The following is a 24454-nucleotide window of genomic DNA, read 5'->3' as shown; positions in this document are numbered from 1 at the left end:
TTAGGGAGATGCTTAAGTCATGAGGGCTGGGTCTTAATGAATGGTATGAGTGCCTTAAAATAAAAAGGTCCAGAGAGATCTTTAGTCCTTTCCACCAAGTGAAGACAGAGCAAAAAAGTACCAGCTATGACCCAGGAGGTGGACCTTCACCCGAATGTGACTATGCTGGTTCCTTAATCTTGGACTGATCTCAGCCTCTGGAACTGTGAGAAATAAACTCCTGTTGTTTTTAAGCTGCCCAGTCTTTTGTCAAGATTAAAGGAATGACAAAAGCCTTAGTCCCAAGCATGGCTCTTTCTTCAGGAGCAAATAGCTCTCCACTCAGATTGCACATGGAATTACCTGTGGAGAATTTTAAATTTGGCGCCCAGGGCTCTACCCAACACCAATTCAAATAGAATCTAGGAGTGTGGGTATGACCCAAACATTAATATTTTTTTAAGAAAATATTTATTCTCCAGGCGATTCTCATTTGCAACAAGGATTAAAAACTATTTCTCTGTAGAAAACATACCTGCACATATTCATAAATATTTATAGCTGTAGACACTATGAAAGTCACACCTGTGACTCTGCTAACCAATTCACTTTTGTCACTTAATCTGTAAGAGCTCAGGAATCCAAAAATCTAAGAAGCACTTCTTTATCAGAGAAGGTAGCTAAGTGCTGTAAACATTAGCTCTGCAACCAGCAGGCTAACTGGTTCTGCAATATTGGCTCATCCTGTCTTTGTAAAGAATTAGGTAATTTCAGTTTATTGAGTGGAATTCTAAAGCAGACCCACTTACTAGTTTACAAACAGTTCCCTGTGGTTAAATATCCACTGGTTCTTATCTATGGCTTTCCTCACCACACACACACACACACACACACACACACACACTTCTTAGGAAAACATTTTTTAAAGCTGATTTTAAAATTTAAAATTTCAACAAAACATTTTAATATTCTGCCTATCATATTTATATAGCTCTTTCCAGATCAAACCAGATGATCAATAAGGGGCTCCACAAATCATCAAAAAGACCATGAGAGTCAATCAGTACTCTATCAATGGTGCTTGAAGATGACTCTTTGGACCTCAGATCCTTTGTGTGTAAAATGAATCAGTAGAACCGACTCCATGAAGCTAATGTTCTGGAATTCTATGATTCATTTTTTCTGGAGGACTCAGCCAAGTTGGAGATTCCCTTGATTTATAGTGGATTAAACTTTTCAGACTCTTAAACTGGTTTTGTTTGTTTTCCTTTACCACCTCCCGCATCATTGAGCTGTGTGGATATTTGCTAAGAACATGTGAAACGTTCCAAGCTAGGGGACTTTTGGGACACAGATTCTGAAACTTCAGTTGAGAGGTTGGCCAGGCAAAGTAATTGGTTTCCTTAGTGCGGTATGGTAGGAGAGAAGAGAAAAAAAGATCTGCTTTTCATAGGTCAGAACTAACCACAAAATAATTGGGCCTACAGTCTAATCTAATCATGCTTCTGTTTATTCACTTCATATAAAAGTCTCTTACGAATGCATTTGAGCACAATATATAATAATAATACTATAACATACATTGTGAGAAACTTTTGAAAACAATAAAATGTTCACCTGAAATAATGCAGTGTTCATAGACATACAAACCCATTGGTCATGCACATTTGTGCCATTTCTTTAGTGAGTTACAATGCTGAACTGAAAGCGTGGAATATATTTTACAAATGGAGACTGAAGCCAATTACAGGTCTAACAAGTGTTATCAGAAGCTTCACATTTGCATAATTTACTACATCAGTTCACATTTTATTATAAAATTCACATTGCTTTATTGTGTGTGTGTGTTTTTTTTTTTTTTTTTTTTTTTTTTTTTGTAATTAGTTAGAACATGACATTCCTGCTTAATGGCAGGCAGGAGGCTTTTGCTTCAAAGTCAGTAGTTTGGGAACACTCAGAAGAGCCATCTGTGAGCAAATGTAGTGTTGCTGTTTAAACCAAAGCCACAATTATAGTAGAACCCAGTCATAACCCAACTCCTGCGTACACAGATTTGGATAGAACATGGGTAAAAACTACATCCCCTTGCCCCCTACCCCTATCAAACTCTACAAAAGTAAAAGCTCAGTATAAACCATTTAATATCGAATGTGAGAATCCTGTTTCCAAAACTGGTTCACAAAGGAGTTGTGCAGAATTAGCAACTCAGACAGGGAAGGGGGCAGACCGTCTGAATAAAAGCCCACGAATGTCCTCCTGGGAGGGGGTCGTATGTCTTTCTTAAGCGATGTCCAGGTTATATAATACACAATACAAAACGTTACAAGAAAAGTCGCAACTCTTAGGCAGAGTTTTCTACACAAATGTAACACCACCATTGGCAGGCAATGTTAGATATATAAATTAATAACTTACAAAACATTACATTATATACATTAAGTAATAAATAGACTGTTATAATAAACAGAAACGGAGGTGTTAGCGCAGAAGGCAGTGCAAGAGAAAGACGGCAGCATCAAATTGAAACCGGTGTGTCACTGGGTAGAGAACGCTGGGGGGTGGGGGGTGGATGGGGGGCCGTGCAGCGCCCAGTGGCTCAGGGCTTCAGGACTCAACATGGCGCACTGCCTAATCAAGCTACATTTTACAGACTGTTGTTGGGAACGACACAACTACCCCTTCCCACCTCTTAGCTTGTTCGCTTTTATTCTGTTTGTAGCACAAAAGTGAAGTCCTAAGAGGAGAAGAAAAACTGCTGTAAGCAGGCAGACAGAGATTTGTTAGACGGGCAACTGTGAAGTTGGATGGGACAACAGGGGAAGGAAGTAGAATGTAGTTAGAAGCATATCCTTTCTATTTGCAAAATAACTGTAGTAAAGTGAAAGATATTGCCCATGAAAGAAGGAAGACCATTTTCTTTCCTTTTTTCCCCACCCCCAGAAAGAGTCAAAAAAGTTTATGTCAACTTTGAATGCTTATCTGTGTAGAAGTTGATACTAAACTCTAAGTATTCAACAGGTGTTTTAAAGACGTGAAAATGTTCTACAAAAAAGGCACACAGGTTGGCAGACAAGGGGACAGGTGAGCGGATTTATAAGTGAAGTTATTAGTCAGTTCAGTCACGAGAGGGGGCAGATTCCCAAAACTTAGTGCAGAGAAATCTCTCAGTTTTGTGTCTTCCATTTTCAAGCCATTTACTCAGGATCTGATCTTGGCCTCCAGTACCAGATAAAGCTTCAGCTCTCCATCCACTAAGCTTGCAAGCAAGGCAAGTCAACCGTGGGATTTTCTGAACTGCTGTCTGCTTCACGGTCTTGCATTCTGGCTCCAAACTCGAGTTAACTGGAAAGGCCACATGGCCCTTGTCCCGCGCAGGCCTACGTCCCCATGATGGGCTGGCCCTACCATACAGCTGGCATGCTTGTCAAAGGTGGAATGTTCATCTCCCCACAGAGAAGGCGATTATGTGTCGATCGGGGTCTTGTTCTCCGCCCCAGTGTCTCCATCAGTGTCTCCTAGCGAATCCCTATGTTCAGGGTCGATCACACAAAGTGTCTTTGTGCTGCTGAAATAATTGTGTCCCTCTCCCTCTTTGTCAGGGCCTTCAGAATCCTCCTCTTCAAGGGTTAGTTCAAACTGAAACTTCTCCATCAGACCCTGACAGTCTCTGTTCTGCTCATCCAGCGGTGGGGAGGGACTCTGGGGTATCATGCTCTGATACCAGTTCCTGTTATCTTCTAATGTATCCAGAATGTCCTGGGCATCAGGCTGTACCAGATCTGCCCAGGTCTCCCACAGTGGGTGCACGATGTAGTCAATGAAACCGACCTGGAAAAAAATAAGGTTACAAGTCGATTATTATGATGGACTCTTAAAAAACCAAACAAGCAGTCCTGGTTTCTAGACAAAGAAAGAGCCACAACAACCCAAGAGAGATCAGTAATGATGGATTCCCCTATTTGAGCATATGCTCTGTGGTACACCCTGCACTGGATGTAATATATATGTTATTACTCTTAAGTCCCCAAAGGAGGTATTGTTATCCGCACTCTACAAAGGAGGAAACTAAGATTCATTGAGACAAAATATCTTGTCAGAGATCACAGAGCCGGTAAGTGGTCTGATTCCAAAGCCTGTGTTTGTCTCACTAGAACATACTACTTTTCCTTTTTTGTGTGCCAGATAAGAAGTCTGGATGTAACCCTGGCTGGGAATGACTTTGCCTCTACTTGGATTCTGTGAGTCATTCTCCAAAGAAGGAAGCTCCAGGTCTAATGAGTTCTGACTCAAGATTCCTTCCCTGATTAATTTAAAATATGCCACCATTCCAAAATGAAGAGGAGACGGCCCCTGATGACTCTGAAATTTCTCAAGTTCCACGGAATGCTTTTGTTTGTAGAGGACTTTGGTAAAACATCTGAAGATACTTCAAGCACCTAAACAAACAAATATTCCCTCTGTGGACATGTCTGCAATTGTCTTAGATCCACAGGGTTATAATCACTTCCATCAGGAGAAAGGAGGGAAAATAAAAACAATTAAGCAGTTCCTTTGCTAGTGTTCCTGTGAATAAATACAAGGCTTATGGCTCTGTTATGGTTTACACAGGGGCTATGCATCCTGCATGAGCTGGCTCTGTGGCCTTATGCTGACCTCTCCATTGTCGGACAAACAGGAAACACTGGGGGTGGGGGCAGGTTGTGAAAAAGAATAGGCACTAGTTGAATGAGGGAATGGAATTCCCCTGTCCTGGTCTGGGGGACTGGAGAGATACTGGGTCTGGATTCAGGGGTAAATGAGCAAGAGCAGCGTATATGTGTCTGTGGGACATGAAATAGCTATCTTTCCATACGACTGGAAACCTGCCCTTAAACAGCTATTCTGGGTTTTGGAAAATCATTTAATACATCAAAGTTCATAAGTGACTCTTTTATATCTATATCTATATCTATATCTATATCTATATCTATATCTATCTCTATCTATCTATCTATCATTATCTATCAACCTATCTATCATCTATCTTCTCATCCCTGGTGCTTCCCTAATTTTAACACAACTCATACCAAAGTCAGGGACCTCTGTCATCTGCTTTGGTCATGTGAACTTGACTGCAAATGATTCAGATATTTCTCTTGCATCTGCCCACTCCCTCCTTTCTCTTTTTTCCTTCTTTATGTGTATTTAATGGATTTTAGAGACTATTCTCAAGGTGTTTTCCAGGGACCTGAAAAAATTAACTCAAGGCAATGGAGAAAATGGGATCAGCTGAACAAAGTGCTGTCATTTCCTTTCTTCATTTGTTTTGCTTCTGTTAAATGCTCGGCACTTTTTTGAAAGGGAGCCTCTAGTTGCTTATTTGTGAGGTCCAGGGATGAGAGAGCTCTACAAATCCGAAGAGCACCGAGTCAAGGACTTTATTGCCAGACAACTCAGACAATGCTTGCCAAAGCCCATCTGCGGGAAACACCTGAGTGGACCATGACGTCATGGCAACAGAGAGACCTGCCCACAGTGATGGAGAGTGAAGAGCTCTGGGCGGAGGGTAGCTGGGTCATCCAGGAGCTGGTGAATGAACCAAGAGGAGAGCTTCTCCACCTGATGCACTGGGAAACAACTGCTGTGTCTATTTCACAAAGCTCTTTGAGGTTCAAATAGGACAAGGTATGGGAAAATGTATGGAAAACCACATAGAACACCATATAAATATAAAATATCACTGTAGATAATCAATGGACATTATTCTACTTAACTAATTGTTCAAATTTAGGCTTTAGGGGATTTGAATTGGCCCTGACAACTGAATGTTAGCATGCATTTTTATAGCATATTAGACTTTTAGAGCACTTTCACAGATTTTAAACTCATTTGACTGGGTTTCTTTAAAAAACAACAAAATGATAACTGCAAAGGAACTTTGCATTGATATTATAACATGTGTAAGTTTGGGGGTAGCAGGTAGCGGGGAAAGAGGATGAACACGAATTAAAAAAGCACTCCTCAACCTGGACCCATTATCGATCATGACCACCTGGCTCAGGCCATTCGTTGCCCTGAAAAAATAACATTTCAGCATGCCCTGAGGCCTTTGTAGGGATATTGATACCTCTAGCGGGACATACTCTGCAACTAGAAGTGTCTGAGGCATTTCTGTATCCCCCTGCCTCCAGCATAGCATCCCCAGTTCTCAGACACAACCCAAGATGTCAGTGTGTTCTCAGAGGTGGAGAAGCAACCTTGGAAGGGGACATAGGATGGGGCGTTGACTGTGAGGTAGAAGAGGTATGCAGAATGAGATTCACATTTGGCCGTGCACTTGATAATGGAGAGACAACAGACACAGGGCGGAGGAAGCAAGGATGAAGAGTAGAGCTCTTGGATGAGGACAGGGAGAAAAGAAATCTGGAGAGACAGTGAGGAGGCAGCCGCTCTAAGTTTAGTCAGCTAGATTTGCTAAGGCCATAGACAACTTTCTAAACTGCTTGAGAAGACACAGATCAAGCTGCGATGAGTTTCTGAGGCCTACTTTGTCTCCACCCTGTGAAATTGAGTGTAATGGAGAAGGCGAATGAGTCACAAGCAGAATGGAACTAAAGGGGTAGTTGCTTCCTTATAACTTCAGGAATTAGATAGAACCCTCTAGTTCTACAATCAGCAGAGCTCACAAAAACTTTGAAAATGGCATAGTATATACCTGGGATTTTTCCACAGAAGCTGTGTGCTTATCACACATTGGGCTAATCTCCATTCCTCTCTCCCGCTCTTTGTCTCCCTGCTGGAAAAATTCTTCCATGATGCGGTCTGTCCATTGCCGATACAATTCCAACGACTTGGTGGGGTTGCTCAGGTCTGCACAGTGTACCATGTTGCGAAGGACCTGGAATCACCAAGTTTTAGAAATCCCATAAAATATAGTGTAAATACTACCAGAACATCTCATATCTCTTGTACTAGTACACTTGGTACCAAACCCTAGAACATTTTAGTTGCATTATAATTGTGGTGTGTGCACAAAAAAATGTGCCGGCTAGACATGGTTATTTACCATTATCGAGTCCTGAAAGGGAAAATGTGTGTCTTCTCAGATTGACAGTCATTGAATGTAAAAATTGGAATGAACATTAGAGGTCAAATGCTGCCATCATTTCCCTTCCCCAGTTTGGAAAAAATGCAAAGAATTACTCAAAGTAGATGTCTTCATATTTTCCACTTGTGGAAAGAGACCAGCTGATGGCAGTTAGTATAATCAAAACAGACCTAACAATCTTCAAGTCGATGGGATTTATATCCAAACGCGAGCTTTTGGGACCAGCAGTCACGTATCCCCTATTACAAATGAATTTTGCCATTTATTTTTAGCACTAAGCAATTCAATAAATAGGGTTATGTTTTTTCTTCATAAATTAGAGGATAAACTTGAATGTCCATTTTCCTTAGCTTGTTCTTAAAATAAACCCAAGTTGTAATAATAATCAGATGTGTGGCTAACTGAACTGATGCTTGTTTTCATTGTTGACTTGTTGTTCGGTTTAGTTTGATTTGGCTTTGTGTTAAATCAAAGGCATTCTTCAAATACCTGTATACGATCCGTGTAGTTGTCCAGGAGAAGAACACCTGAACTTGTAACTTTCTTTGTTTCTACCATTGTCTTCAGGTCTGCCAGCAGGCTCATATGTTTGGACATATCAGTTGCTAACACCTAGGGTAAAAAGAAAATGAAACTCTCAGGAAATTCAGTTTATCATAGAGAATGGGATTTCTCCTTCTGGGAAGGGAACAGTAAGTGAAGGATGTAGAAAGGAAGTCTTACCATGTCAATAACCATTTTCCTGAGTGTCTGGCGCTGCTTCTTGGTGAGATTCTGGAAGATGTCACAGTGTTCTTCTTGCAGCAGCTTGAAACCCACAGCAAGGTGATGGTTTTCCAACACAGATTCATCATTATACATCAAAGCGAGTTCTGAATCTAATAAACACGGAAAATGATGACTTAATAAGAAAGGGATATAATTCCAATGTTGGCATTACTTCAGTATGAAATCAGATCTAGTTGTCTCCACATGATGTCAGGAACCAAGACCCACATGTCATTTCTCATCAGAGAAACCATTTTCCTCTTCAAGAGGAAGTAGTCCATTCCTAAGCAAAACATGCTTGTCATAGATACTGGTGCATAAACTCTCTTTGACTAAAATTCACAATATTTTAAAATTCTTTTTCTCCTTCTTCATTTCAGATGAAAAATCGACCATTAGGTAAGCTCATTCCCAAGCAACTGAATCTTACTTTTATCTCAGTTTGTAATTTCCTTTATGTCTTCACGCATTTTGTGCTGTGGAAAGGAAAATGCCACTAAACTTTATCATATGTATGAGGATTTTCAAACTGATTCACTTTTGTTATAGGTTCCCCCTGTTCTGTCAATTGCGACTTTCCGATTTTCAAAGATGATAATAGTGTGGGTGTGAAATTTTGTTTTATCTAAATAATTCAGCTCTCTGTAGCTTTCTAAAAAATGGTAATGAAACATCAGTAATTTTTTAGAACAATCTTGATGTCAGATTTTCTGTCCTCTGGCCCTATATGTCATAAATAGCAACATCTGGATACCTGAACAACAGTTTCCAGCCTGCTTTGGATCACACAGAAGAACCACAGACATGTTTTGTTAAAGCCCTGGTCTGCATTGGAGAAGATGGTCAATAAATTCTAGAAGGACCATTTTCTCTTAATAAAGAATAATAGCCAAGGGATGGTGATAGGTTACTAGTTGTGGATGCTGTCCCTTATATACCATTGCTTTAACTGTGTGCTTCATGTTCCATCCTCAGAATACATGGTGGGGTATATTAAGTTATTTCAGCCCTTCCTGCCTGTTGACCCTGTGATTAATCCCAGATCTTCAAACTGCGTTTATATGTTCTAGTGTTGTCGGTGGCTGTAGCAGAAACACCATTTTTCTGCGTGAAGCTAACTGGCTGGTATATGGATTGATTTGTGACACACACTATACCAGCTGTTACAATCCAATAGCCAAGTAGTTGCCTGATGTTTATGTTCTTTCAGTAGAAGAGCAAGGTTAAAAAAGAATCTACCCTATACCTAGATCATTCAGATATTCTGATAACAAAGTAGGACAGGAACTCTTTTATAGCAAGTGGCTCAAAACATTTCCATAAAACCATCAGCACTTGATGTCAATTATGACCACAACTGTATAATCAATATTCTCAGAAGAAAATGTACTGAGATTTTTAGCACTTAGAAATAGTGCATTGAGAAAATTCCACGGCTTCTCATTAGCATGGATACTAATCATTTTCAGCATGACAAAAGCATTGAGTATAGTTTGGGATCCTAAGGCTGGAGCAGCGCTAAATGTCACTGGGTCATCTTCCCTACTACAGACCAAGCATTCTGGTGCTTTCCTTGGAGTCTTATTTTTTTTTTTTTGGAGGTTCCCATGCTCAGGTCCAACATTTGGGACAGCTTCCTCAGTAGAGAGGGACACTAGTGGGTCACCATGTTCTATGGGAGAGTCCTGCATAACACTGAAAATCATTATCACGTTATCCCCAAGCCTTTCCTTGTCCTTACTGGATAATTCCACATCTGTTACTCTTTCCTCACGTATTGTATTTTCCAAATGTTGAGTACTTTTTATGGCTCCCCTCTGACCCTTTCCAAGTTCTCCATGCTAGCTCAAAAATTATGTTGCCAGACTGGACACAGTATCCAGGAAAGGTCTGACCAGCTTGAGTGGAATGGAAGGATTACCTCATTATTACCCTTATTATCATCCATAATGAAAACATTAGGGGGAAAAATGAAGCAATGAATCATACAATCATACAATTATCTCGAATGACTATTCTGGTAGTGAACTCACTTGTGTTGATGAGAAACTGGTTGGAGACTCCAGGGTGATCCACGTCATGGATAGCAGCTGCAAAAATGGTGGCCAGAATTTCCAAATCAGTGAAGACAGCCTGTAGAGCAAAAGGAGCACATTTAACTCCAGATCCCATTGGCCTATCCTGCTTATTCGCTTTCATATTGAAGTATCCCATTCCATTCTTGTTGGGAGAAGGACTGTTTGCTGATGTATATGATGTCTCAATACACTAATTTCAGTGTACACTCTATCCATCATCATGGTCTCACATGAAAGGGATGATGGCAAAAGCCCATGCTCACATCAAGCTTATAGGAAGGCATTAGCACCATGCTCAAGACGAGTAATCAGGTGGGGTCCTGTTTATTTATTGGATAAGTAGTATAGAAGCATGGTGCTTATATAACATGAGTGCATACAAGTCATAAAAGCAAGTCGGACTGGCTCTGCTCTGAGATATAACAACATTCATGGTTTCACGTGGTTTCAGGCTGAGTAACTCAGAGAAGAAAGGCTAAATCCCAAACTCAGAAGACTGGCAATAAATTATTTCCCAAAGCTAAATTTGTAGAGTGGCCAGAAGCTTTCATATATTCATCCATCCATCCATTCATTCAAGCATTCCTTCAGTTCCTATCCACTAAATGTTTACTATGGGCCAGATCTGAGAAGATTTCTTAGAAGTGAAACCTAATGCCCCTCTGCTCCCCTTCATGCCATGTTGTGAAGCCTCCTCTGCCCCTACTTGTATAGGATAATTTAAACCTAATATTTGTGTAGATATATATTCCTTCTGACTAAAAGGTCTTTCATTGGCTGAAATGTCTTTCCTCATCCTCTGTGATTACTTAAATCTTCTGATCCTTCAACCGCCAGCTCAGTTTCCACCTTTCCTATGAAGACTAGTTGCTCAAGGACACGTTGAGCGGTCTCTTGTCTCATCATGTACAGCCCCCATGGTCAATTTCTGGACACACAATAGGCATCCGATCAATAGCAGTGGGTAGTTGATAAACAGTGTTGGCCCACTCTATAATCCTTATACAGAACATACAAATAATACTGTTTCTCTCCTTCAGGGGATAAAACAGCCTCAGCTCCATTTCACTTTCCCATCGTCTTGGATCTCTTTTATCAGGAAATATGGAACACAAACAATAGAATAGTGGTCAGTCTAATCTTTCTTCACCTTCCAAACTGAACCTGTGAATCTGGTGGGGGTTGGCAAGTCTCCTTCTGCAGTGAGCCTACACATTTTGGAAGTACCTACCATTGCCATATGTCAAGGAAGAATATGGCCTGCTGGGCACATTGCTGCTAACACTGGTGCATGGAAATGCATTAATCTACTAAGGAAGGAGTCACAGCCGCCTTCTAGCAAGATGTCTAGCAAAATGGAATGCTGTTCATTAATTCCTCAGTTTTAGATATTCAGTTACTTTTGTAGAATCAGTTTTATGAATTCTTAGGAGAATAAGCTAACAAATGCTTATTCCCCACAGGAACTATGTAGGACATTTTATATTATACTTCTGTGCTATCCCTTACAGTATTTGGGTTGGTATGGGCAATTCAGATCAGTATATGCATATTGAGGATAAACTACATACTAGATGCTGAACTGGATACTTAACTACATACTGGAGATGCAATGAAAAATAAAGCACGCTGGGGGCACCTGATAGCTCATTCGGTTAAGTGTCTGATTCCTGATTTCCAAGTGTCTGACCTGATGATTTCCATCATCAGGTCATGATGTCAAGGTCATGAGATCAAGCCCCACGAAGGGCTACATGCTCAGTGAGGAGTCTCCTTGAGATTGGCTCTATCCCTATGCCCTTCCCCCCCATGCATGAGCATGTGCTCTCTCTCTAAAATAAATATATCTTTAAAAAAAAAACACCCTGTTAAATGCTTGATAATGAAATAACTTTTCAATTTTAAGAGATATAAAGAGATGGTTACTCTGATATTTGAAAGCAGAGTAAGTAGAAATGCCATTCATTTTTATTAGTAAACCAACGGATAGATGCTACACAAAATAAAGAACCCATTTGAGCATGTGCAATTATTTCTGTAACTATGTTACATGCTGTATAGCACTTTTCTAAAGAGGATGGGTGGTTAATGCAAAACAGATCATAACTACTCACATCTAATGCTGGCGTAGAAAGAAGAACATGGGTTGACTGGGCTACATCAGCAGCGTGTAGGCTGTTATGATATGCCACATCAGAATGGTAATGGTCTTCTAAAGTCATCATGTAGGTTACAAATGTATCAGATGAGATTTTGAATGTCTTTAGGAGGTCTCTTTCCTATGTAGTAAAATGGAGTAGAAAATAAATAAGTGGATGTTCAAAAATGAAGAAAAAGTTAAATCAGGAAAGTAAACTGGGATGGAAAAAAATCATAAAGAGCCATCTAATTAAATAAGCAATACTCTCCTTTTAACTCACCTGGAAAATGGCATACATGATGCATGTGAGGGGCCTATTGTGTGAATATCCAGCCACATTGAAGATGTTAAGGCCCCATTTGTTCAGGTCTTCCAGCTCCTGTAATTAAAATGAGAGGAATTTAGGAATAAAACCAGTTTTGTTAGCATGCCTCATTATTTTCATTTAGTTTTTGGACAATGGCTGGCTAAGACTGTGGAGTGTCTCTTTAGAGTGTTTGGGTCCAGTTGCATGAAAATTTGAAAATAGAATGGCCTACGAGATTGGACATCCTCTTCATATTAGTTATAAGTTTCTGTATATTCTTCAGAAAAGGGAAAGTGTGTGTCTAATATATAGATTGAGTTGTTAACCTGTATTTGCACATCAGTCCTCAACCAAGTTGTATTCAGAGGTAGCTGTCAGTGGCTTAGAGATCCCTCTAGTTCCATTTCCCTGTCTCTTCTCTTCACTGAGCACTGGCTCATTAGTAATAGCTGAAAAACCACCTCAGGGGAACTCCCTTGCCCTTTGGCTATCATTGCAAAGGGCCCAGTTGGGGAGACTCAGTTGCTAGAATGTGTGGAAGTCAACCCTAATTTAGTAAAAGGTCACGAAGAATGCCAACCATGGATTATTCCATCTTAGAGTTCTTGGGCCACGGACAGGCCTCGGAGAAACAATTCAGTCCTCCGTTGTGTGATTATTCCAAGATTATCTGATTAAAGGAGTAATTTATTCTATCCTGAATTCTTGCCCAGAATAAGGGATCTAGGCTCTCCCCAGAGGCTTGCCCCAATGTAAGATCAATCTTGCTCCAATGCCATCTGTCAGAAGTCTCATTGAATGTCTGCTTGCCCATGGCAAGCTCCTTTCCTATTGTCACAAGGCTGCAGGAACCTCCGTGGTCACCTTACGTGGCCCTCTAGGGGATGTGTGTCTTCCTTCATTCACGAGGTTTGGGATCTGAGTCAGTGCTGTCAACTTCTCTCATTTCTTCTTTAGCTCTGCCAATCAGTGCTGATTTTCCAACTAATCCTTGGCATATAGTCCTAGATCTGTCCTCTGGGACAATTCAATCCTGTCTCCTGGCCACCCTGTGGATTCTCCCAGTGTGCCTTCCTTAGGATTCTCATTCATGAGGAATTTCCATTTACAAATCCAACTCAGAATAAAAAAATAAAGGTCCTTTGTTGTTGGAAAAGGGTTTCGAATTAGGTGTCCAGCAATGGACAAAGAGGCCACACCAGCCTTCTTATCATACAATTTAATAATAAAGCAAAATGATTACTACTATTTTCTAGTAGATAGTTTTGGGCAGCCACCTGTTATAAAGAGAGAGCTGCATGCACATGCCCCTAGCTCAGACATACCTTGGCCAGATGATCTTCGTTTTCTGTGTTGACTCCAAAGCGTGAAATGCTTGTATTGTTCAAGCTTGAGCTATGCATTAGTTTTTTCACTCCACTTATCTGTGTCATGAGTTGTTGCTTTTTCTTTTTCTCTCGGTCTTTCTGGGTGGGAGATGGAATCTCCACATCATTCTGCTTATCTGCAACAAGGGGAAACATTTTTCAGCCCCTGTGTGCCAATGAGAACCCACTGCAATATCCAAAACAATTTCTAATGTCCTACAATTATACAGTCTTATAAAGGACTATCCCACATTATCTCACTTGACCTCCAGGACAATCTTGTGAGGTTGATGGGGAAAATGGGAGAATTTTTTTGGCTTCATTTTATTGCTCAACCAACTGAGGCCAGAGGAGCTAAATAAGTTGTCCAAGCAGTGGCAGAGGTAGGACTCAATCCTCCATCTTCTATCTGTAGTGTAATTTAGAATTACATTTCTATATTTTCAAATATAGGCATCAATATTTATATGTAGGGCATCAATATTTATATGTAGGGTTTTTTTTAAGTAAATAACTTCTATGAAAAAAATAACTTCTATGTTTGTATAATAGAAAAGGTTCACGTAGCCAGACCCAGATTAATAAAAACAGGCTTTATGTTCTGCTCATTTTATCAGATTTGTATTAATTTTTTAAATTTAAAATCAATTAGCCAACATATAGTACATCACTAGTTTCACATATGTATTAATTTTTTTAATTTAAAAATACATACAACTTTAAATAAATACAGCATTTCAATTTAGATGAGCAGTATGTAAGTTAGAGAAATGCATGGTTTATGATCTTTATATAATTATGTTAAGCCTTGGCTTAACAACAAATATGGTAACATCATTTGAGGTTCAGAGGAAAACTCTATCAGCTTTACGTCATGCTTTATTTTTATTCATTCTACTAATTAATAATAAACAATGCTTCTCACTTGTAACAGGCATTAAATTTATTAAAATATTTATGCTGATTAAATATTTATGCTGATCTCATTTAATCGCTTAAAAAATTTCACTACAACAAGGTAATAGAGCTACAATTCGTGACAAAAACATCTACCTTCTCATGGAGGTTCTTCCTTCTATATCACGCTATTAAAGGCATCAGCCACCAAATATCCCATTTTACTTCACAGGGGGCTTTATCTTGAGTCCTTCTGCAAAATGCATTGACTCTTTCAGGTCACAGGGCTGCTTGTGAGTGTGCACAGAGGCAATCATTTAGTGAATTGCATGAACAGCTACTTCATTGAACTAAATGACACCCTGTGGCTGAAAGAGTTAATGCAGCTCTCAGAAATTTCTACCTGTATCTCTGCTTGTTACAGTAGAAATTAGGACAAAGACAACTTCCCCATTTGAAAATGACATGTTTCCAGATGGCATGCTGGCGCCTAGAATATTTGCTTTCAACTCTTGCAAGGTGATGGCACAGTCACATGCTTTCCCCAGAGACCTCCGTCTGCTCTTAGGGCCCTGTGGCCAACTCCTCAATGCAAAGCAAGCTCAGGGAGACAGAAGCAGCGCCCAGTATGTCTCAACACCTGGAACAAGGGTATTCTCCATCCCTAGCATCCCTGTGCTATCTTTAGGGACCTATAAGCTCCTCGCCTCATCAGTCTATGACTTTTGCCTAGGGAGGAATTTTAGTGGTCATTTCAATTAGTTCAGGGGTTTCTTTTTTTTTTTTTTTTTTTTTTTTTTAAAATATTTTTTTTTTCAATTTTTATTTATTTATGATAGTCACAGAGAGAGAGAGAGAGAGAGGCAGAGATATAGGCCGAGGGAGAAGCAGGCTCCATGCACCGGGAGCCCGATGTGGGATTCGATCCCGGGTCTCCAGGATCGCGCCCTGGGCCAAAGGCAGGCGCCAAACCGCTGCGCCACCCAGGGATCCCCAGTTCAGGGGTTTCTAACCTGCTTCAACATCAGAAACACCCAGGGAACTTGAGAAAAACACAGATTGATGAGCCCCATCCGGTCCTCCTGAATCGGTATTTTTTTTTTTTTAAAGAACTTCCTAAATGACACTGATGATCAGAGCCAGGTTTGGTAACCAATAATAATCCCACACTTTCGCTTTTCAGATGAAGTCAGCGATTTGTCCAAGCTCAAAGGGCAATTTATTCCACAGATATGTATTTTACAATTACTCAGTTCCAGACACAGTGACTTAATAGCATAAAACCCAGGCCCTGAGGTTCCCGTTAAGAATTTCTTTCTGGTCTCACGATCAATGGCAAAAAATACTGCATATTATATTATTTCTGACATTAACTTTTCTGTCGCCTCACTCCTAATAAGCATAACTCTTCGCTAAAAGGAAAGGCCACAGTAGCCTCTGTCTTTCCCGACCACCATTCTTCATCATTCCTCACGTCTGGTTATCTAAGAGACTGTCAGTTTCCCCTATGCTACTGTACATAGGAAAACCTCTAGTGGGACTAGCAGCCTTTCCCTGTGTTAACTAAAGATTCCTTGCAACAGCCAGTAATTGAACCCTACTGTGTCTGGAACATTACAATAAAGAAGAAAGCCATTATTCACAGACAGGAGCAATTTGACATTAATGGGTGTTTCCCTATACAGGCAGGCAGTAGAACAACTGAGAGGTTTCCCTAGTCTGAATCTCCTCTGTTTAGAAGCTGAACCCTTACACTGCAGAAATATCCTGAAACACAGACTCACAGAATTGCCATAAATGCTCGGTAAATTTACATTTATTTGCAAAATGGTCAGAATACAGTGGGGACATAGTGGACGAGCATAAAACAAATCAACAACAACAAAAATGCAAAAAACGGTCACGTCAAAACTCTGTTAATGGCATAATTTGAAGGACTTTTATTAGAGCATGGCATATGATCACGCAAAATGTCTAAATTCTTTTCCTTGCATCTTTGAAATTCTACGTCCTCTGGCTTTTGAGTCGTAGTAGGGGATTTGCAGGAATGAGTTTTCTCTGTAAAAAGATTTACTAAATTATAATATATCTACTTATCTTGCTTTACCTATGCTCCCTTCCTACAGGTCCTGCTTTATCTCCTCTTGGGCCAGCAACCTGGAGCTCATTAGCATATCAGAGCATCAGTAAATGCCTGCTGTGGTAAATGGACTCTTGCCTGCCTTTGACTTGCCCATCTCAACACCATCCTCTTGAATGGAAACAGTACAAATTTCACAGATCCTTGGAGTAAGGGATTCCCTCCTTCCTGGACGACACATTTTAGCAATCAATGGCTCTTACTGCAATAATGCTCTTTAATTTTAACTTAAAGCACTCAGGTCTTCTCATTTTCTGCTCACTGAGAGGGTTGCTGTACTCTGGACAAGGTATTTTTATGTTACTGAGAAATGTTAAAAACACATTTTACTTTTAGGTCCAACAATCACGATTCTTAAAGACTTTTTTCCAAAAGAATATACCCATTATTTAAGTGTCCTTTAAGGCAATTTTCTTTTTTTTTTCTTTTTAAGATTTTATGTATTTATTCATGAGAGACACAGAGAGAGGCAGAGACACACACACACACAGAGAAGCATGTGTCCCAGTGCAATCTTCTTCTATAGGGTCTGAGTCCCTGACAGCCTTCTTTCCTAGTTAAAGTGACAGGGTACTTTAGTCTGGGAGTCAAGAGAGCAAAGCCTTCGTTCTGGCTCAGGGACACAGTAGCCAATTAATCTTGATTAGGTTACTTTGTCCTTCTGGGCCTATTCTCTCTCCCATAAAATGACAGAATTGGAGTGCAAGGCCATTAAGGTCCCTTGCGGATCTGACCGTTGATAAAGAAGGCTTTATTCATGCTTCTCCAGGAATATTCACCCCCACAAGACAGGATTAAGAATTCCATGTCCTAGGGACACCTGGGTGGCTCAGTGACTGAGTGTCTGCCTTTGGCTCAGGGCAAAGTGATTCTGGGGTCCTGGTATCAAGTCCTGCATCGGGCTCCCTACAGGGAGCCCATTTCTCCCTCTGCCTGTGTCTCTGCCTCTCTCTGTGTCTCTCATGAATAAATAAATAAAATCTTAAAAAAAAAGAAAAAAGAATCCCATGTCCTACATTTGCAGTTTGGAAGCAAGTTGTGTTTGTTTGTTTGCTATTTAGGATTATCAGATTGCAAGTCTACAGTCCATTATGGAGAATCCAGACTGCCAGGTATGTCTTAGCAAAACTAATCAACTCAGTTCATATCAGAGTCATAAAATGTTAGAGTTTGAAGAACTCTGTCACCTATGCCAAGTGCTCCCACTGTACAGATGAGGCAACTGACATATCTTTTGTTTATATGAGGGATGTTTTCTCTCCTATATTTTTCCAAGAATATTTAAAATTTTAATTTGTCTAGTCTGTTTGATCAGGACTACTTTGTGCACACACACACCCCATCCTCCTAATGCTGAGTCTCTAAGAATTGAGATTCTATTACCTTCCCCAACAACCTGTATTTGATCATTTAATTTTTGGAACAATGAGAAGCCAAATGATTGGTTTCCTCAAGAGATGTGCCAACAGCAAATGAAATATTCAAGATTTGACATTTACTTGTTTTTGAGATACAGTGTTGACCCTGAGAGGTCATCTTTATTATCTTATCAGCTTTCTCACTTAATAGCTTATGATGATTAAAAATAAAAAAGATCGATATGCTAAACTATTCTAGCTGTCCTTGGCAAGCTGCTGGTGAGAGCTAGTACGTGTACAGAGCTGCCTCTGTGCAGTCTTGGATGACAAAGGGCTCATGCAGCTTTACTCTGGTTGTGAGAGTCTCTCCCAAGATGACAGACAAGCCCCGGCTTTTTAAAATGCAATGTTTTTGAGAACAAAAAGGAGTTCTTGCACTAATCGACTTTCTTCTTCTCTCCCACAATCATTAGCCTTGGAAAAGTGTAAGATTCCCAGTTTGTGAAAAATACTTGAGTGTTGCACAGAGCAGAGTACATTTGAAAGGAACAGCGAAAGATGTCTCTCTTCAAAGGGATGAAGGGGGGATGATGGAGAAGAAAAGATCAGTATATAACATTTTCTGTTCAATTAGATCCTAGCTGCCTCTCAGAGCTAGGACATATGAAAATTCTTCTCCTTTGTTCCCAAAGGTGTTTGTAACTGCCGCCGGAGAAAACCAGGTGTGGAAGGTACCCACAGAGGAAACAGTTGGCAAGGCACTTGTTAATTGTGCCACTGCCCATCTGCTGCAGGGTAATGCCATGGGCTCTGCACTAGACAGATCAAAGATTGATCGGCTGACAGCAGAAACTGCTTTGGTATTGGAGAAATAGGATTGATTTTTTAAAAAATAAAACCAGAAGAGGTGTGTGTTTCTATAAGGCCCCAAGGCAGATGTTCATGGATTAAATGATGTGTTGCTATGCCAAAAATGTAGGGAGGTGTGATGTTCAGTTGTAAGAATGCATTGTTTCCCTACATAATGGAGTTCTGTAAATAGGCATAATCCAGCAGTATTTGAAAGTCAACAGAATCAGAATCGAAATGCTACCTATTTGCTTTAAAGTAGATTTGCATATTCTGCAAGCCCTATTAAAGAAAAATATAATCCAAATAGGTTCACTATACAGCAGAATGGCTTTAAACATGAGATCAGAAATCTCTAGTAATCAAACAGGACATCTGACAGTAGTTGAGGATCTTTAATGCAAACCTTTACTGTCAGTGTCATGTGTTAAATACCATCAATGTGACAACACAGCACAATAGATAAAAGCATCAGATTGGGAAAATAATGATGCAGCTTGCAGAAAGCCAAATCTTTCAGAGATGTGAAGATTCTTTTCTTCCCGTTGATCTTTAAGAAATAACTTAGCAAAGCAACAGTCAAATTACTTCCGAAGCTTATTCCCATGGGCCAAATCGGCACACAATTATTCTCCAACCGTATCTCATACAAACCAACTAAGAGGAAATCTTTTGCTCCAAGTCAAGTTATTGGAAGAATTTAAAGAATACCATGTCAAAAGAGCCAATAGACTGGTCCCTCAGGTTTGGATGACTGGACACCCCTCCCCCCGCCCCGCCGCTCCGCCCTATTCGGAGGTCTTGGCCAAGATATAAGTGGGTGGGTGGATAAGGGGTGACCTGAGCTACACAGAAATACAATTAGCCTATAAAAACCTTCTGTCTTTGATTCTTTAAAAAAAAAAAAAAATCTTTCTGCCTTTTTTTTTTTTTTACCTTAAATGTTGTCTTTAGTTCTTATTTGAAATGGCTTTTTCTGTGACTTAACCCCACTCCAAACTCACATAAGGATGTCGCTGACAGATTGCAGAGATTAATACTGAAAAATCTCAATTATGGGACAGGTTTCCCAGTTAATGTCTTACCTAAGAAAGTATTTGAAATGTATTCAGAAACCTGGTTTCCTGATCGGCTCATCTCTGAGAGGTGTGTCAGTTCCCGGTTCAGCATTCTTTTGAACTGTTTATGAGAAGAAAAAATGTATTAATCACCTTAAAACTAGCAAATGATCACTTCAGATGTTTTCGACTTTACTAAGAACCAAGAGATTGGAAATGGAGCAGATACCATTAAATAGATGATACTTCTTCTACAAAATACCTCTCTTAATGTGAAATCATTCCAATGCCACCTTAGGGGAAAAGAAGTTTTCTTAAGATTTCTTAGAATTAACATCTTATCTTATTTCTCTTGAAGATGCAAACATAGGAAAAGGAATTTTAATAGAGGTCAAGATAATTTCATTGAAAATGTAACGACTTTTAAAACACATTTATTGGCAATTAACTCTAAAATATTATTTGAGAAGAGATCATATGTGAAAAATTGAAGAGAAAACTAAGGGAAAAAAAAGAAGCATCCTTTAAAAATCGAGCTGCATGAAAAGAATAGGATTAAAATACAGCACAGTCTACTTAAATACGATGTAATACCACATGCTCTTATTTTACAATAAACAGCCTCAGTGGGCTAAGGGACAACACAAATTAAATCATTACAGATGTTTTTCTACTTCACAGAAAGCATACAGATGTAAATGTTTCACATTCTATCAAAGACACATAACAGAATCAAATTAACCCACCTTGATGTAACCCCAAGATACAGTTAACAAATAGTTTGCCTCAGGCATTTTGGAAAGCTCTCCTTGCCACAATCCACAAATCCCTTTGCAACAATTCACTGTTCTGAGAGAGCACTCCCGAAAAGGACCCGGGAAAGCCGAGCAGATTCAGTGGTAAAATAATCAAAACTTAGAAAAGACAAAGTCTCTTAGGGCATTTCCTAATCCAAACAAAGCCCATCTTCACACTCCATTGTGACAAGAAGCCTGGGCTCCCTGCTTCTTTCCTGGCAGAGAGAGTAATGGAATCAGGAATTGCACGAAGGAGCAGGAGCTGTCTAAATGTATTCAGCTGCTGGTTTACAGCACTTATGAATTATGAATAGTCCTGGTGGCCGAAGGGGTTTCCATCCTAGATTAGTCCTGCTCAGCTGAACTCTGCAAGGAAGGAACGATTCTTCTTCCCTGAGGGGTTGCCAGACTGGGAAACACAGCCATCTTTTAAAAAGGAGAAGATTAAAATGGAGGAAGCCCCATGAATATTTAAGTAAATCTGAAGTCGGTACCCTCCCCCTCCCCCATTTCAACTAGGTGTTCTTAACCCTCTCTCCACTGTGCAGACCTTCCTCCACACAGACGCAGTCACGCTGACGGTTTCAAGGGGATGGTGCATTTAAGTCATTTACTTTCCAAACATCTTTTTTTTTTTTAAAAAAAAACTGAGAACAGGTTAGAACTGTGGCTGCCTCCAGACTACGCTTTCAGAATACGAAGGCTTTGTTAAAGCTAGCTTTTTGGAGGATTTTTTGCACACCGACAGTGCGTGCCAGTGTGTTCAGCCTTCCTTCACAATGAAACAAGTGGGAAAAGGATGAACTTATTTCATTTAAAAAGTACTTCATCTGCCCAATGCAGTTTTCTCCACTCCATCAGCTCATTAATATGCATATTAGATTGCATTCGACAAATGAATTAAACACGTTTGATCTTCCCATCTAGGATCACGAAAGGGTGAATTATTTGGGTTAGGAAGGACCACGCCGTTTTGGAATTTTAGTGTTAAACGTCTTCTAATTCATGTTAGGTATATTTAGGAGTTAAACTGATTTTTATTTCATTTTAGCAATCTGGGGCATGTTGAGAAAGTCATTCCCTTCCTGTAGACTCTCAATCTCTCTGCCTCCCCCCATCCTCCCTCCCCCGCCCCCTTTCCTTGCCAGCCTTAGATAGCACAGGAAAGAGGAACCTTATGGAAGACTAGAGTCCTATTGCAGTGAGCTCTCCAGGCCCATCCCACTCCCCTCCTCCTTCCTCCTCTCTGTTACCCCACCCTTGGACTCCCAGAAGTTCAAGCACAGCATGTTAAAGCAGGAGCAAAGCACCATGGCAACAGCCCCCACATGCAATTGGCTCTCTTTCCTGTGAGGCTTTCTCCTTTCAAATGAGCATCTTGCACCAAATATGGCTTTACTTCAAGCATCCAAGCCCCCATGATGCCACCGCCTGTGCCCAGGAGACTGGGCCTTTCCAACTGAAGACAGCGCAACTTAGTACCGTTGCCTGCTGGCTCACGGCACTATGCATTGTCTTCGAAGAGGTTCTGGGGGAACTCTGTTTGCGTATGTGTGTTTTCCCATAACACAATATGTTAGTAACAGTAACCAGGGATGTTTGGATCAATTGTCTCAGCTCGTGTGTTTTACTTATTGAACCTCAATGCAATTTTGAACTCCAAGTGAATCACGTTAAGTTACCAATTATATATTTTTGAAGACATACCTGCTTGGTCATAGTGGCCTCTCAATTTTACTTTTCAAAAGCCAGGCACATACACTAAATAAAGACTTAGAAGCTGGAAAAGACAGGTCTCTGCACTCTCATTGATCAGCTAAATTTTGGCAAAGAAGGAAACTGTACTTGGAGCACTGCAAATATATCTTGAAAAAAAAGGCAGAGACAGATGTATGTCTTTACACTATGCACAAGACTTAGCCAAATGTAACATTCAAACACTCCATCTTGGTTCCTTTGGTCAGTAAAATATTTAGGAAGATTTTGGAGTCAATCGGGTTTGTACCAATTTAAATAAAACCAGTTTATTATGTATTTGATAAATACTTTTTGGACCTCTAAAATGTGCCAGGCAAAGCATTAAAGATGGAGCAATAAAAACAAACAAACAAACAAACAAACAAAAAACAAACCAAAACAAAAAAAACCACCCTCTTAATCAGCTTTCATCCTACTGGAAATAGATACATTAGAGCATGTTCGTTGACAACAGTTAATAGAGAGTGAGGCCAGTCTTTATTAGTCACGTTGGCTCCTCAGGGCTAGATAATTTGTGAGAGATGAATACCACCCCCTTCCTTCTCATGCCTATATTGCTCTCTATGAGTCTTTTGCTACGAGCGTGGCAAGCCTACCAAAAAGCAAAGTCATCCTAAGGTATGAATGGATGAAACACATGATGTGAGGAAGCATGCACATGGAGGTCATTCAGGGTCAGAAGTGACCCAGTCCTAACGGGCTGCTTAGCAACAATCCTCGGTTTTCCTCCTCCATAAGGGAGGACCCAACCACACTGACTAAGGCCATCACTGCTCTCATCAAAAAGCATTTACGAATGGCCCACTTATGTCAGGCTCTGTATAAACCAAGAAAGGCAGATGTGGCCTGCAAGGAGCAGACAGGAGCATCTTTGACATTCAGTAATGTAGAGGACAATTAGTATGATCAGTGCTGACCTGTGTGATGAAATACACCAACGAGTGGATCAGACATGAACTGTGTTTGAGGCTAAGGCTGAGGAGACAGCCAGAAAGTTGGGCTTAGTTGGGTTTTCAGTGTCAGAGTTGTTTCTGTTGAGCCAGAGATAGCCACACTTCACCTCTCATATAGAAGATGAAAATAACGCATGGTTTTCGGCTCTCGGCCTTTCGATCTGAACCTGTCATGATTCTACAACAAGTTCTGAGGCAGTCTCCTACAGATTGGACACAACATTTACTAGCAACTGATATTTCCCAGAAAACAAAACTCTCAATACTACCGAGAAAAACAACTCAAATTGGACATGCTTCAGACTGTAAGAATAAGTCACCAACAATGGAAAAGAAGTATTTATAATGCCTCCACAGTTTGGTATTCTAAGACTCTTGGAATCTTCCCTATTTGTCACATTGAGTGTTCAGTCTAGATAGGAAGGTAAAGTAGCTCCTGAGTGAAACCGTGTCCCAAGCAGTTACAGGATTGAAAGGGAATGAACATTATTTATTTTGTCAAATGCAGCAGAGAAATCCACAAACAGGAGCATACTATTTCAAAGATAAATGTGTCTTTAACCACCTAATGTACACAGATTCTATTTTTCTGTTAAGAATCTGTCTTACAAGAAAACCCTGTTAGAGCTTACCTAGAAATAATGTCCCCAGAGGAAATGGCCAAAGCCCCTTTTGAGTACAGACAAGCAAAGTTTGTGAATGGACCCTTAGTAACACAAATTCCTTCAATGCTCCCTTAAGCTTATTCCTGACACTGGTTTGTGAACACTGCTAGAAATTGCAGTTATTTTTTGAAAATGAAAAAAGATACCATTCTCTATCGATGATTTAATCTTACTTGCCTAAATATATCATCCCTATAAAATCATATGTGAATGTTTTTGAATAGGCTACCTTTAATAGTGGAAAGCTAGCTAT

At 40.1% G+C, this 24454-nt stretch overlaps 1 protein-coding gene across 8 annotated transcripts in view; it reads right to left on the bottom strand.

Moving 5' to 3' along the window:
- Positions 1–1468: 1468 nt before the first annotated feature.
- Positions 1469–24454, bottom strand: part of PDE4B (phosphodiesterase 4B) — a 548107-nt gene continuing 525121 nt past the window's right edge. For 7 of the 8 annotated variants that reach the window (XM_077892166.1, XM_077892167.1, XM_077892170.1 and 4 more), the window contains 9 exons: positions 20056–20149; positions 13685–13863; positions 12333–12431; positions 12027–12191; positions 9868–9967; positions 7790–7944; positions 7556–7678; positions 6674–6856; positions 1469–3807 (listed from right to left, as the gene is read on the bottom strand). In XM_077892166.1, the coding sequence (XP_077748292.1) occupies positions 3442–3807; positions 6674–6856; positions 7556–7678; positions 7790–7944; positions 9868–9967; positions 12027–12191; positions 12333–12431; positions 13685–13863; positions 20056–20149 (1464 nt within the window). In that variant the 3' untranslated portion in view covers positions 1469–3441. Of the gene's footprint in view, positions 3808–6673; positions 6857–7555; positions 7679–7789; positions 7945–9867; positions 9968–12026; positions 12192–12332; positions 12432–13684; positions 13864–20055; positions 20150–20774; positions 21252–24454 lie in introns of those variants that run through there. The other variant, XM_077892173.1, reaches the window with a different exon arrangement.

The sequence above is a fragment of the Canis aureus genome, chromosome 3 (genome assembly GCF_053574225.1).
Source record: "Canis aureus isolate CA01 chromosome 3, VMU_Caureus_v.1.0, whole genome shotgun sequence".
NCBI lineage: Eukaryota > Metazoa > Chordata > Mammalia > Carnivora > Canidae > Canis > Canis aureus.
The sequence above is the reverse complement of the archived record's forward strand: the minus strand, read 5'-3'. Positions and strand labels throughout refer to the sequence as shown.